At 40.0% G+C, this 14,559-nt stretch overlaps 1 protein-coding gene across 3 annotated transcripts in view; it reads left to right on the forward strand.

The window, feature by feature from the left end:
- MAP3K2 (mitogen-activated protein kinase kinase kinase 2) overlaps nucleotides 1-14,559 on the forward strand; it is a 53,378-nt gene that overhangs the window by 33,981 nt on the left and 4,838 nt on the right. Inside the window, exons 10-17 of one of the 3 annotated variants that reach the window (XM_064165653.1) lie at nucleotides 1,431-1,498; nucleotides 4,309-4,404; nucleotides 6,960-7,166; nucleotides 7,886-8,034; nucleotides 9,684-9,815; nucleotides 10,362-10,491; nucleotides 11,509-11,686; nucleotides 12,862-13,665. In XM_064165653.1, coding sequence (XP_064021723.1) covers nucleotides 1,431-1,498; nucleotides 4,309-4,404; nucleotides 6,960-7,166; nucleotides 7,886-8,034; nucleotides 9,684-9,815; nucleotides 10,362-10,491; nucleotides 11,509-11,686; nucleotides 12,862-13,087 — 1,186 coding nt within the window. In that variant the 3' untranslated portion in view covers nucleotides 13,088-13,665. The other 2 variants (XM_064165664.1, XM_064165674.1) reach the window with 2 other exon arrangements.

The following is a 14,559-nucleotide window of genomic DNA, read 5'->3' on the forward strand; positions in this document are numbered from 1 at the left end:
ACTTCAAGAGACAATCCCCTTTTCTTTGCCATTACTGTGTGCTCCTCTCCCCTTGTTCTCATTCCAGATTTCCCATTTAAAGCTGTCAGTTAGCAAGAGGCAGTGTACAGTCTGGGGTGTCTGGAGTTCTGTTAGGAAAAGCATGTATTTCGAGAGGGTTGCTATCCACAGTTACTCAGCCACCAGGTAAGCCAAACAGAGCATACTCTTGTTTGGCTTATGGTTGGTCAGGCACGTAACGTTGGGTTTTGTTATGAGGTTAGGCTGCTTGTTCGTTTGGAGCTGCTATACTAGTAATACTGCTAATTTTGTTCATTGGTTGAAAGGCAAAAAGCTGATAATTGTTGCCTGTGGCAATTAATTAGAGCAGTAGTATTCCATAGTACCATTTCATTTCTGAGTAATGCGATTTGAGTACACGAATACATTTAATCCAACAAAAATCCACGTGAGTTAAAGAATGAATCTTCATTTCACAAGCAAGAGAACTATAGACATGAGAAGTATTGTGTGGTAAGTTATACACAAAAGTGTTTAGCGTAGCCATGTAGGATGGAATGTCTATGAAATAATGGCCAGTGTGTTAGGTTTCTGTGGGGTAAGGGTGAGTGACTGATGTTTCTTCTTCAAAACTTCTTTTGGTTGTTTTTTGCTTATTTTGGTTGTCATCTCTACTTAGTTTGTTTTCCTCTTTTTTTTTTTTTTTCCCATTCAAACATTTCCTACAAAGGTGTAGGTTTTGTGTCTCCATTTAGCTTCTGTTACCCATTAGAGAAATTCTTGCCAGAAAAAGGAGGACATTGTTTTGGTATGTTTATGGAAATATACTGTAATCGGTTGCTCTGACTGGCAATCCCATCCATGCCTTTTGGTGGCTGGGAGTTACATACCAACTGTAGGTAAGAAACAATGTGATCATGTAAGAACCAAAAAATTCTTCATCATTCTGTAACTCAATAAAATTACACTCTTAATCCTGTCACTTTCATGGCGAGAAGAGGAATTCTTTTGAGACATTAAAAGGTTCTACATTTCTTTGGTTCAATCTCCTCCAGGCTGTATAAGAAATGTTGCCAGTCTATAGATCTTTGTGTTTAGCCATAAAGGTGTTGGGCATAACAGTGTTCCTTTGTGGCTTTTAAATTCATGTTTTCACTAATATCATTGCTCATTAACAGAGTCTGTCTGTTGCTTTCCTACTACATTGCACTCAATAAGCAAACGTTTCTTTTGTTACTGGTCTGCAGCTGTTATTGATACCTATTAGACTTAATTTTCAAAATTGGGTTCCACAGTTGTAAACCAGTGCAGCAACTTGTATAAAAATAGCTTCTCAGTCATAAACAATTTCGAGAGAATAAGATAAAATGGTTGAGTAGTAGATTAATGACGTCAGGTTTTATAGATGCTGTACGTGTTTGCACTTTCAGAGACAACTATCCCAAATCTCGGATGCCAAGAGCACAGAGCTATCCAGATAATCATCAGGAATTCTCAGGTATGCAAAATCACTGGACATCCTAGTTTTCCAGAACACTTCTTCTGGCAAATCATAGGATTTGGAAGGGATGTTCATATTGAGAAGTAGTTTATTAACAAACTTAAAGTGGTATGAGAAGGCAAAGCAACAAAGTCCAATCCAAATGCAGTCAGTAAAAGATACAATGAAACAGGATGTCTTCCAGATGTTTTCTTCTGGATTATTGTCACACCACTGCACGTGTGTGTAGTGTAATTTACCTGATTCTCTGGAGAGAGCAAATGGTGCAGTTAGTAGGAGCACGGAACAGTTTGTTAAATCAGACTAACGTCTATGTCTAATTTGGCACGTAACCTTGGTAATTTTAACCACACTAGGCAGCTAAGCCCCACACAACTGCTTGCTCCCTCTCCTGCAGTGGGATGAAAGTGAGAAAACTCATGAGTTGAGATAAAGACATTTTACTAAGTAAAGCAAAAGCTGCACATGTCAGCTGCTCCCCATCAGCATGCAGATGTTTAGCCATTTCCAGGAAAGCAGAACTTCACACCTAACAGTTACCTTGAAAGACAAACACAAGCAACTCAAAGTTCTCCCTTCCTCCTCCTTTCTCCCAGCTTTTACTGCTGAGCCCAACTTCATATGATAAGGGATATTGCTTTAGTCAGCTGTGTCCCTTCCCAGCTTCTTGTGCACCCAGCCTACTGGTGGTGTAGTGGTGTGACAAACTGAAAAAGTCTGAATGCTGTGTATATGAAGTTCAGCAGTAACTAAAACATCTCTATATTATCAACACTGTTCTGGTCACAGATCCGAAACACAGCATCATATGAGCTTCTGTGAAGAAATTTAACTATCTCAGCCAAAATCAAAGCTAAGAAATGGAGACTTCAGTTTCTCCCATGTGAAATAAGGATCACTTTTAAAATCTCTTGGCTTCTGTAACTCAAAGCACTGCAAAGTGAACGGATGAAGGAGAAGTGTGTGTTGTGCCTATAAATTAATCATCACCACTAATGTTGTTTTCATATGATACTGCAGCTTGAATCCAGGATACAAAGTACAATGTGCAGTCTTGTATGTGTTTTGCAGTGTCTCTCATGGACATGCCTCCCTGTAGAATTTTGCTGTCAAACAATAATAAGCTTCCAATGAACCTGGGGTGGTTGGTGAATTTTGGTCTATTATATACTGTAAGGCTGCATTTAATTTTGTTTATAAAGTGTTATCCAGATAACTGTGTGAAGGTGCACTCTTTAAGCATTATAGAGTGCCTAGCAGCGTGTATCACTTAGTTTTATTTTCATTTACAAGAAGCATTCAGGTGGCAGGGATAAATACCAAAAAAGATGGAAAATTCAGAAATGAGCTTGCCTTTGGTGATCTTAAAGTAGTTTACCTGTGTTTGTTTACTGTGGTTATTTTTCTAATAAGATAATACTGATTTTTTTTCTCTTTTTTATTTCCTGTGGGATGCTCTGGTATTTTGGCAGTGGGGTAGACAACTGTTCATTCTACATTCACGATTTATTCTCATCATTTGATGGGTAACAGAGCTAGAATAGTACCTAGGGTCAGAAGAAATACCCATCTGTCTTAATCTTTCCTTCTGCCACAGCCAGTGTGGGGCTTCTCTAGAGGACTGTGAGGTATTTATTCCTCAGAGTGCATTCCTAGTCGTATGTTCTGCAAATGCAAGACGCTCTGCTGTGGTGTGATGGGTTCTGTGAGCCTGTATACACTTTTCCAGTGTCAAGACTAGTGCATGTCAAGAAGTTGTGCAGCTCACTGTGTTTTATGAAGAACTACATCCTTTGTGATTTTTAAGATGTTTTGGTTTGTTTGCTTGTTTGTGCTGGGCTTTTTTCTTGGTTTGGTTTGTTTTTCACAGATCTCTATCTCCCTTTGAGCTGTTGCTTATCTAGTCTATAGGGGCCTACTTTCCTTATGGACAAGCAATTCTGTGTCTTTGGAAAAAAATCAGAAGTACAGAGGTGACCAGCTGTACTAAATAATTTCAAATGGACTAGACCACAACTTTGTTCAGTATATCTTAAAGATTTATCTCATTTAATTTGCTTCTTTGCCAATGGCGTTAAACTACTGCCTTACTAGAACACGCTGTCACAAGCCTTTATGTTAGTCTACACTGAATTCATCTGCCATTTTGGTATCCAGTCATATAGACTCTCAAAGGCTTTCTGTAATTATTCTCCTGGCTTTATTTCTCAAAATGATTTTGTCATCTTGCTGTTAATTGCTCCATCCAGAGAATTCATGCATAATTAAACTTCATGAGTTGTAGCCCAGATTCTGTGGAACTGTTGACCATTTGCTCCCATCTTCTATACCTGTCTTCTAACTAATTATTAAAGCATGAGGGAGTTTTCCCTTAATCTTGTGAATACTTCTCTCCTTCAGTAGTTTTTAAAAGAGGACCTATTGAGCCTGTTTGGGTAATTCACCAATCTTTCATGTTTATGCCTCTTGAAATTTTATTCTTTGTCATATCTTCTGCCAGTTTCCTTCTAGACACTATGTCTGAAACTGGAATAATTAGACACGCTGCCGTCCTCTGACATTGTTTTAAGCAGGAGGTTGCCAATCACTTCAGCTATTGAATTCTTGATCCTTTGAAATGTTTGGCTGAGTCTCCTTGTGACTTGGTAGATTTGTAGCTTTTGTTTAGATAATTTTTTTGTGCTGGTGCTTCAGCTTGAAGCATATCCTCTGATATGTTGCCCTGTGTTTATTTATAATACCAAGCTAGTTGATTTAGTGTACCTTGTCACATCTTAAATTTTGTAATGTATGTTCTTATTTTCTAGTAGAGTATGATATCCCAATATTTGAGAAATTTGGGAAGGGGGGCACATATCCCCGAAGATACCATATTTCATATCATCAACAAGACTACAATGATGGTAAGTGTGAATGCTGCCAGAGTTCTACTCGAGTAAATCTGCTGGGGTTTTTTTAAAGAAGAAAATTTAGAGCATAACATCTTCGTGAATGGAAATATTGAAGAAATGGAAAGCTTAACTTCTTTGTACTTGCTAAACTTCTGATGATTGATAAAGCTGCAAGCTGCTTTATCTCTGGTGAAGTTGTGGATTGTAGAATTTGTGTCTCGTATGCACAGCTCCAAAAGCGTTCTCTGTCCTTGACCATACACAAGTGATATCATAAAAGTAGGTATGTCAGTTAGTTCATATTCTTGGTTTACTTGAAAAAACACCACCAAATACAGTGGAGTTCCTATTAGCAGTTTCTATATCAAGAGTAAATACAAGTGAAGAGCAGAGATTTAAAGTGAGAACTAACACTTAGTTAGTCAAATCACTTGTTGAACTGCAAGAAGGCACCTACTGATGTGGTTGCAGAACTGACTAGGACAGTAGTAACACTGATGTAAATTTAAGATGCTAGACTTCCAAGGGAAGAGAAGAGGATCAGCTGAAGGATTGTCTGTCTTCAGCATGTCAAGTACTAGTTAAGAAGCATTAAGAAGAAATTTCTCTAAAGACCAGATGGTTTCATTTGCAGCATGGAATGAGCACAGGAATAAATGGAATTCTGTTACAGAAGTCCTAGAAATAGCAAATTGAGGCACTGCAAGGCAGCTTTGGTCCAGTCCCCTGCTCTAGGGCAAGACCGAAGAGGCAAAAATCTGTCACACTGACTTCTAGGTGAATTCTAAACTGACTTCAGGAGAAGAGGTACTAATTTCCTTTGTTGCTAACCTTAGCAGGTTGTAAGAGAAGGTGTTTTTTTCTATTTCTTCAAAACATTTTTTCCTGCAAGTGAAAATAGTAGTAAATAGTTACTCCATTTCACTGTTAAAACGCAGTGAAACATCGGTCCCGGCCCATATGTAACATCACATGCACATCTGTTGTCTCTCCTTAGTTTTCTTCTTTCAAGTTTTAAGCCCACTCCAGATATTTTTTAAAAGGCTTTGTTTCTCATTCACTTACTCTTTTCTCCCTTCTCCCCCTCTTCTGGTCTCTTCTTCATTCTTATAGTGGCCACCCTCAGCTCTAGCTGAGGCTTTTCTCATGGCCCCTTTGTAACATAACCTCAGGACCATACATAAGTCATGTTGATACATTCCAGAATGACACCATACTGACTGCTGTTCAGCCTGTGGCCTATTGTAGTTCCCTTATCCTTTTCTACAGAACCTTTAGCCAGACAATTAGTTGACACTTCGTGGTTTCTGCATTTGATTTCTCTTTATGTATGCTGTACTTTCTTACTGAATTTCATCTTTTTGATTTCTGAATCATCTCCAGCTTACTAATACCATTGTGAACTTTGATTTTTATCTTTAAACAAGCTTCCACCCACTCTTAACTTGATGCCATCTGCAGTGTTTTGGTGTATTATGTTCCATCATATATATACATCATCAGATAAAATAGAATATGGTAGTGAACTGAAGGTAAACTACTATGGGTGTTCACTTAAATTGTCCTCTCCTTTGGAAAACCACTGGTAACTTCTCAGAAGCTATCTTGGGCATAGTCTACACATGGCAAGCTGGTGTGTGTCATGCTTCACTAGTTGGATTATGAGAGTGTCCTGATAAAATAGGGAAATTGGATTAGCTAGATGTGACAAACCAGTTAGGACTGGTTTTTACAAGCTTCCCTTCTCAATGGTTTATCAGACTGTTTCATAATTTGTTTGCATGTCTGTCAGAGAATTTAAATTGGCCCGGCTAGTATATAAATCCAATGAAGTTCTCTGTTTTCTTCAGTGCCCTGCATGCTCCTTCTCCAGTGTAATACCTAACAAGCCAGAGTCCTTCACCTCTATGAGATCTATGGGCTAAAACTTCACCAAGCATTGCTGACATGAAAATGTCCACATAATCTAAATATCATAGCATAAATTGTTAGTCATCTGATTGGAATGAACCTTTTGAAGAACAATGCTTTTTTTAATTCTGATGCTGTAGCTGTCTCTGAATTGTGCATTTTTTTTTTCTTATTGTTTTTCTTTTTAAACTAATTTTTTGTGCTCTTGCTGTCGATGTCATGTGCAAGTCTTTCTCTGCGTTCGCTTCTTACTAGCTTACAGGCTGACGATGGCAGCATGGGCAGCAGTGAAGTCCAAGCATAGCTGTCATTCTCTTATGTATCAGAAATGTGATATTTATGCCTTCCTAGGGAAATACAAGTAGAAGCAGGGTACTTACTTTTCTCCTTGCACAGCCCTCCAGATTTCTGAAGCTCCTGATGACATCTCAGTCACTTAAATGTAAACCAGTGTTTGATTTAGGCTAATCCTTACATACATTTGCAATATCATGCTTGTTTTCTTCTAGGTGGGAAGTTAAGACAGTAACTTTAATGCTCACGACACCGTCTCATGCGCTGGCATGTGCGCCATGTAGAATTCCTGGAGCATTTGCATAGGCACGTTGGGTAGCAGTGTGTTTTAACGTGACAGTATTCTTTGTATGTCATTGAAGGTCGTAAAACCTTTCCAAGAGCCAGAAGGACTCAGGGGAACAGCTTCCGGTCTCCAGTCAGTTTCAGTCCCACTGATCACTCCCTGAGCACCAGTAGCGGAAGCAGTGTCTTCACGCCAGAGTATGAAGACAACCGAATGCGGAGAAGGGGGAGTGACATAGACAACCCTACCTTGTCAGTTATGGACATCAGCCCGCCCAGCCGCTGTAAGCTAAGGCATTTTGTGAGCTGCTGTCAAACTCGGGAGTTTCCAGCGTATCGTGCCAAAGCTGTGCCATCGAAAGGCAGTCAATGGAGAAATACATTTTTGTCTCTCTGCTAGGGAAAAGCCAAGACTATGCTGATCATTTGGTTTGTTGTTTGCTATGCCAACCTTCGTGTGGCTTTTCACATGAAATTTGAATCTGTGATAACGAAACACTATACAAGTGATTTTGAAGATTGGTTAAACACTTGAGGACCCAAGAAGAGTTATGAGGGTTGCAGTTACTATTTAGTTTGGCAGATGTTGATCAAGTTTTCTTGATGTCTAGTTTGTAGATGTGTAGTGGTAGTGGCTTATCTCTACAGTGACATTTCAGGAGCAAATACATTTTGTGATGACCTCAGTAGCTGCTAAAAAAAAAGTTGTTAAGTTTATTTAACAGGCTCTTTCTATTTATCAGGGTAGCTGCTGCTAGTTGAAGTTTTAAGTATGTCTGTCCCTACCTGAAATGATTTTGTGAATAAATTAGGTAGCTCATGTTATCCATTTTTCAGGAAGTTTTATTGGTCTTTGTAACTTGTATGGGGAGGTTTCGGACGCAGAGTCTCTGTTGCTGAAAAAATGTAGTCTTTTAAAACAATTGTTTCCTGTGTATTCCAGTTTTTTTGGATCAGATGAATAACAAGCTCATTTGAAAACCAAAACATGCTTTATTTTCAGCACCACGAGCTCCAACCAACTGGAGACTTGGTAAACTGCTGGGTCAAGGTGCATTTGGCAGAGTATATCTGTGTTACGACGCTGATACTGGAAGAGAACTGGCTGTTAAACAAGTTCAGTTTGATCCTGATAGTCCAGAAACCAGCAAGGTAAGTGACACCCGAGACAGTTTGTTAAGGGTTTCCAGTTAAATGGTCAATTCCAGACTAGACCGATGTTCTTTTCCTTGAACAGGTTGTTGTTTTAAGTTGTCTTTCTCCTTGTTGGGGCACCTGCTTTGTTAGTACCTCAGAGAATTGGTTTGGTTGCCTGACTTTAATGTTACATCACATTTTTTAATGTTCAGACATATCCTTACACAGTGAACATACTTAATTTGAAGCCTATGAACTGTGCTCTGAAAGAGATAGTTATTTATACTTAGAGGATTAGGACAAGTTCCATTTATGAACATAAAAAATTGTACTAATTTCAGTGTTCCAGATAATAAATGCCATGAAGTCAGTTTGAGGTTTTTGTTTTCTTTAGCTTTTTTTTTATCTTGGTGGGTTGGGATTGGTTGGTTTGAGGTTTTTTGTAAAGCTTGGCCATCAGGCTTAGGTACTGTTACTTGCTGTGTTTCTCTCTTGGCAGTTTATTCTCTCTAAAATTGAACTTGTCCTTCTTTAATACGAGACACTTGAGGAGAGAGACTATTTTTAAGTAGCACCAGCCTTCTATTTCTTTTTTCCCAAACCATACTTGCTGCTTTTTACAGGGCAGAGAATGAATTATTGCTTCTCCTGCATTAAGACTGCATTCGGCACTGTGGGGAGCCATGCTGGGGAAACAATGGGTGTAAGCATGACCGCAGAATTGAGTGGCCAACAGTTGTAGTTGCTGCTACTAGTAGTGTAGGATAAGGAAAGAAGCCAGGAATCATTTTTGCTGTAGTGTAGTTGTTCTTGCTCCTTCTCTGAAATGTAGCAGAAAACCAATGATGTTTTGGAAGCGTTAAGTATAAAATGCCCCAGTCTTTTCTGTAGCAACAGTTGTGTCATCTTACTTGCTGTAGTAGTTTGGCGTTTGTGTACCTCAGTGGCAAAAAACCCATTGTACTTGTAGCCTCAAAAATGCGAAAGATACCAGTAAGAGTCTGTAACTGATAAAAAGCGAGTTCTGATGGAAGACTTCTAGGTGACATCTGCAAACCAGTGAAGTTTCATTTGTGGTGACATTTTCCAGCATCTTGCTGCACAATCCTTACAAAATACCTTAGTGTTTGCAAAACGTTCAGTATTTCAGGCAGTTCTAGCGAAAGCACAGCATGTGTTCGTGGCTTTGTTTGTTGAATTTTATCACCACAGTATTAAGTGGGCCTCAGGAGCTTTTCTTTTTAAATTATTTTAAAGCATAGCCTGCCACCCTGGAAAGGTTAACAGATTATGCTAATTATTCCACTACAAAGACTTTCACTTTTTTTTTTAGACCCAGTTGGAGGGTTGTGACACGTTGCATAGTCGTCACAGACTTCATACATGTACTGGTACCTGCTGTGCTCTGCAAAAAACACAACTTCAGAACAAGAGAAGAAATGAAAATAGCATCAAAATCATCCCGAAGTCATTTATAGAGAAGCCATATTTGCTTGCTATGAAATGTTTAAATTTCACATCAGCTACAAAAGATGTTTGTGTTAGGCAGTTTGCATGACCCTCAATACCTACATACTGTCCCACTTACAAAGGAGCTCCACAACATTATTACTGCTACTACTACTACGTTACACATGGTAAATCCTCTCTGTTTTCCTTTTTAGGAAGTAAATGCACTTGAATGTGAGATTCAGTTGCTGAAAAATCTGCTGCATGAAAGAATTGTTCAGTATTATGGCTTTCTGAGAGACCCACCAGAAAGAACACTCTCAATATTCATGGAATATATGCCTGGGGTAAGCCTTTCCAGCCATGGTTTCCACACGATACTCTGAGCAGATTTTCCAGAGGTGCACATGGATGTTTAAAAATGCCTAAGTTAAAAAGAGTGGCCAGAGATGGCTACTGACAAGTGTTTACATCTACCTGTCTTCTCCATTGCTTGTTGGATTGCTCAGAAAGGCAGTGCCTTGTGCAAGAGTCCTTTGTGTTTGATTTTTGCACAACTTCAGTGTCATCACTGAACCATCAAAAAACCTGGAGTGATGTTTTGTGAAAAGTACTTCTGTTGCAGTTGTTGTTTTGTACATCCTACTGGAGCGTCTTTGAAGTTAAGAGCTTGTCATCTCAGTGTATGACTTCTCTCTTCAGCCACTTTTGCTGTTAAAGTTTGTGTTTTTCCAGTGGAGGTAAAACTGTATCTCTGGTTTTACATTGACCCAGAAAAGTGTTGTAACTTCACCTACATCTCAGGCATAAAGCTCATTGAAGTTCTACTGCAGTAACAGCCCCCTTGTGATTCTAGACATGTTACAGTGTTTTACACTTACTGTTTGCCGCAGGGTTCCATCAAAGACCAACTGAAATCGTACGGCGCCCTCACAGAGAACGTGACCCGTAAATACACGCGGCAGATTTTGGAAGGGGTTCACTACTTGCACAGTAACATGATTGTTCATCGGGATATTAAAGGTAGTGATCGTTCTGTGCACAGTTCAGTGCTTTCTACTGCAGATTCTTTCCCAGTCTTGCCTGAAACACTAATGTTTAATTAAGTGAAATGACAGATGATTGACTTAAAACTAATGAGATTGCATTGTGTATTTATTCTTGTTACTGTTGAGGGGACAAAAATAAACATCTCTGTGGTATTCTAGCAAATGTTGGCAATGTTTCTGTAGTCTTTGTCTGAAGAAAAAGAAAAAAAAGTTCTTTTATGTTAGTATTTGTAGTTCTGGATATACCAACGGATGATATTGTTCAAAGCAGAGTGTGCTGAGGAAAGTGTCATGACTCAGTTAAATTTTCAGACTTTTGTTTCATCAGTGAGGTGGAAATTACCCAGCACCGCACTGCTGCAAGACATGACTGGCAGAGGTGACTTTGCCTGGCGAAGTGACTCAATCTTCCTCCATTTTACTGCTAGGAAACCAGAGGAAACAGCCGTGTTTGTTTTTGCAGATAGATACAAATGCCTGGCAAGTTCTGTACAGGCAAGTTAGAGTATGTAGGAAGATGGTGATGTGTAAAACAGGTGTGTTAAATACAGTGCCGCAGTGTTCCCTGAAACTGTTACCATTTTCCTCTTGTGTTGTGTCAGCAGCAGTTTGTTTCCAAAAAAGGATGAGGTATCACACTCGGTTTGTACATGCTTAAGCATACAAGTGACTTGAACAAATCTGCTACACAGTTTGAGATTTTTACTTTAATATAGCATAGAGACATTTTCAGCTACGGGGAAACTTCTTTCCCAGTTTTATTTCACCCCCTTCGTACAGCACACTCCTGATTTTGTCAGGAAGGCTTTACAAACTGACTGGCGCTCCCCAGAAGAGGCCTAGGATGCAAACCAGTATCTACAATTCATTATTTTCTGAACCTTGGGTAGAATAATAGGAATGAGCAGAGAAAGTAAATTCCTGGGCTTGAAATACTAGGTTGGTTCTGCTTTGTTTTGATGAATACAACACCGTGTTCCCTTCCCTCCAGGAGCAAACATTCTGCGGGACTCAGCAGGCAATGTGAAGCTTGGTGACTTTGGTGCCAGCAAGCGACTGCAGACTATCTGTCTCTCTGGTACAGGAATGAAGTCTGTCACAGGAACGCCATACTGGATGAGCCCAGAAGTTATTAGTGGAGAAGGGTATGGCAGAAAAGCAGACATCTGGTATGTTTAAAAACCCTTTCTCTGCTAAAAGATGTCCTTTCAGAAGGGACTCTTTTTTGCAACAGAGTGTAGGTGTTTGTTACCTGAAGTTGGGAGTGTCTTGTTCTGAGGTTTAGGCCAAAGAGGGTGGAAAGTGTGAGCACCGACCGTCATAGCTGGAGAGTTTAAGACTGAATTTGGGATGTTTTCATGTGGTCATTCTTCAGCCTATCAGTTTGAGGATCATAAGAGAAAGCTTTGAGCCAGTTAGGGTTACCAGACTGTTTGTAAATCCTGGAGAAGTACTGAATGAAAGCAACACGTTTTCAGCATGAGTTGTCCTGTACTAGAGCTTTATCACTGAACTACCTTCAATGCAAGACAGAAAATTCAGTGCTCATCCTTTAAAAGGTGAGCACATAAAAATGAATTAGCCAGATGGGAGGCATCAAAAAATAATTTGGTTTAGGTTGTTACTAAATATTTCAGAATTAAGAGGGAAAGGTACTTTTCAAAGACAAATCTTTGTGATATGCAGTGTAGTAAGACATAGTTAAATACAGCTCCAGCCCAGTTTTCAGCAATTTAGACTCTGCACTGCTGATTCTGTGAACACAGAATCACAGGAAGGCAATAGCAGATATGCAGGAATCGTAACACTGTGAAGAGACCACTAAAGTGTGGTTTTAAACATCTCAGCTGCCATGGCATGTTTGCACATCATTCAGCGGTGATAACTGCCTTTCTAACCAGCTAGCAATGTATGCAGCATACTCAAAGCGTTCCCCTTGCTTTGCTTTTCTGTTAGGCCTTAGCAAGCATTCAGATCCTGCAGGTGCCTGCAGAGCTGGGATTATGAAGGTTGTCCAGTGCTCTTGGCCTCTGTCAACCTGCTGAGCACTGAATAGCAGCTGTGCCATAATGCAGCTGGTAGGGCCTGGAGAAACATTCAATCATGGCCTCACGGAGGCAGTAGCTTTTGGTGCAGTGAAGCTGTGGGCCACGGTCTCTGTCGCTTTCAGAGCATACGTATCGCTGTACATGCAGCTTTTCTAACCCCCTCTCTTCCGCAGAAGTTGCTCTGTAGAGTCCAGTGGACACTATTTATGGTGTTTTAGTCACTCTGATACTTCTTGTTTTTCTGGAAGGGCATGACTGTGTTGTAACCTACTGTTTCACTTCTGCCTCTGTTTCAGGAGCGTAGGTTGTACAGTGGTAGAAATGCTCACGGAGAAGCCCCCGTGGGCAGAGTTTGAAGCCATGGCTGCCATCTTTAAAATTGCCACTCAGCCAACCAACCCCCAGCTACCACCTCACGTCTCTGACCATGCTCGGGATTTCTTGAAAAGGATTTTTATCGAGGCCAAGCTGCGACCGTTTGCAGACGAACTGCTGAGACACACGTTTGCGCACTACCACTAGCGGCCTGCCGCCGCCACGCTTGCGTCTGCTGCGCTTATTTTCTAGCCAACTGCACTTTTTGGTTTCTTTTTTACCAAAAAAAGGAGAAAAGAAGACAAGAGAGAGAATACTCTCTTGAATCTTTGTTTTGCTTAGATTGTAAACAATCTAAATTTTGTATCTAAAATGGGAATCTTCTCTCCCCTACTCCCACCAGGACTAGAACCTTTCGTTTCTATAATGTACTGATGTGGTTCTTGTAGATAAAGCACTTTAGTACATATATGTTCCTTATTTAAAGAGGGGGAAAAAAGACAAATGCTTGGACAGTCAGGAACTGTGTGACTCTTTCTGACACCGCTGACTGACTCAGGGTGCAGGGAAAAACAGATGTGCAGCTAAAGGACAAGAAGGTTACTTCTCTGTGATTCTTCTTTATGTTGTAGGTACTTGTGGCAGAGAGTTCTAAGTTCTTACTGTATTTCAGCATTTTAATAAGTTTCTGAATTTTACAGTTGAAGCTGGAAGGTGTAGTTCTGAGAGTTGATGATGGAGTGAGAAGAGCTTGGAACTCTTTGTAGAGCGGCATTGTCTAACTGGTACGTCTGTGTGACCAAAAGAAAATAACAAAAAAGAACTCAACACTGAGGTACTGCTCAGAGGTTTTGGTGTAGAGCTTCCTTAATAGGAAGACAGTTACTGGTAAAGAGATTATGGACCCAGACCCCTAGGAAATACTATACTACAAGGGCAAAGTTTGCATAATAGGCAAGGGTCGGCTGCTGGATGTAAATAGTTAGGAGCCTGCCTCCTGCTGTATCTGCCAAAGAGAACCTCTGTTAATAGGCTTGGAGGGAGAAGGTTATCTTAGATAAGAAAAAGTAGTACTGATGTTGAGAGTCAGTTCTCCTCCACAGTCCTATGAATGGCTGGGGGGAGAGAGAGTGACTAAACCCTCTGCAGTATACAAGTTGCTTACTTTAGAATGACCTATAAGAAATAGTGTTTTCAAAGCTGTTGAGAGGCGCTAGGATGGAATGTATATCAACATCAAGTGCCTGAATAATATACAATTCTTCCCATTATGCACTGAAAAATACTGTTAGTAACACAGCTCAGTTATCTAGGATGTGTTGAAAATTCCTGAAACATCTTTTAACACCAGGATTAAATCACTGAAAAGGATAAGACTCCGTTTATATTTTTAATAAGGTAGCGATGATGAATCCACATGAGCAAGGGGGCAGAGACAAAAGGATTGTATGAAGAACAGGCCAAAAGCACAGAGGGCCAACACTTACCATGAGTATGCTTACTCCAGCCTCATAATCCAGATGACTGATGTTGGTCAGATTTCCAGCTGCCACAAAATACTTTACTCACTCTAACCATTTCCGGAAGAGTATAATAAAAGGACAAAAGTAAAAGTCTGAAATACTGCTGCTTAGTCGAGAAGTCCAGCTACTCATCAGGTCTAGTGAATAACTGGATTT

The sequence above is a fragment of the Pogoniulus pusillus genome, chromosome 2, assembly GCF_015220805.1.
Source record: "Pogoniulus pusillus isolate bPogPus1 chromosome 2, bPogPus1.pri, whole genome shotgun sequence".
In the NCBI taxonomy this organism is placed as follows: domain Eukaryota; kingdom Metazoa; phylum Chordata; class Aves; order Piciformes; family Lybiidae; genus Pogoniulus; species Pogoniulus pusillus.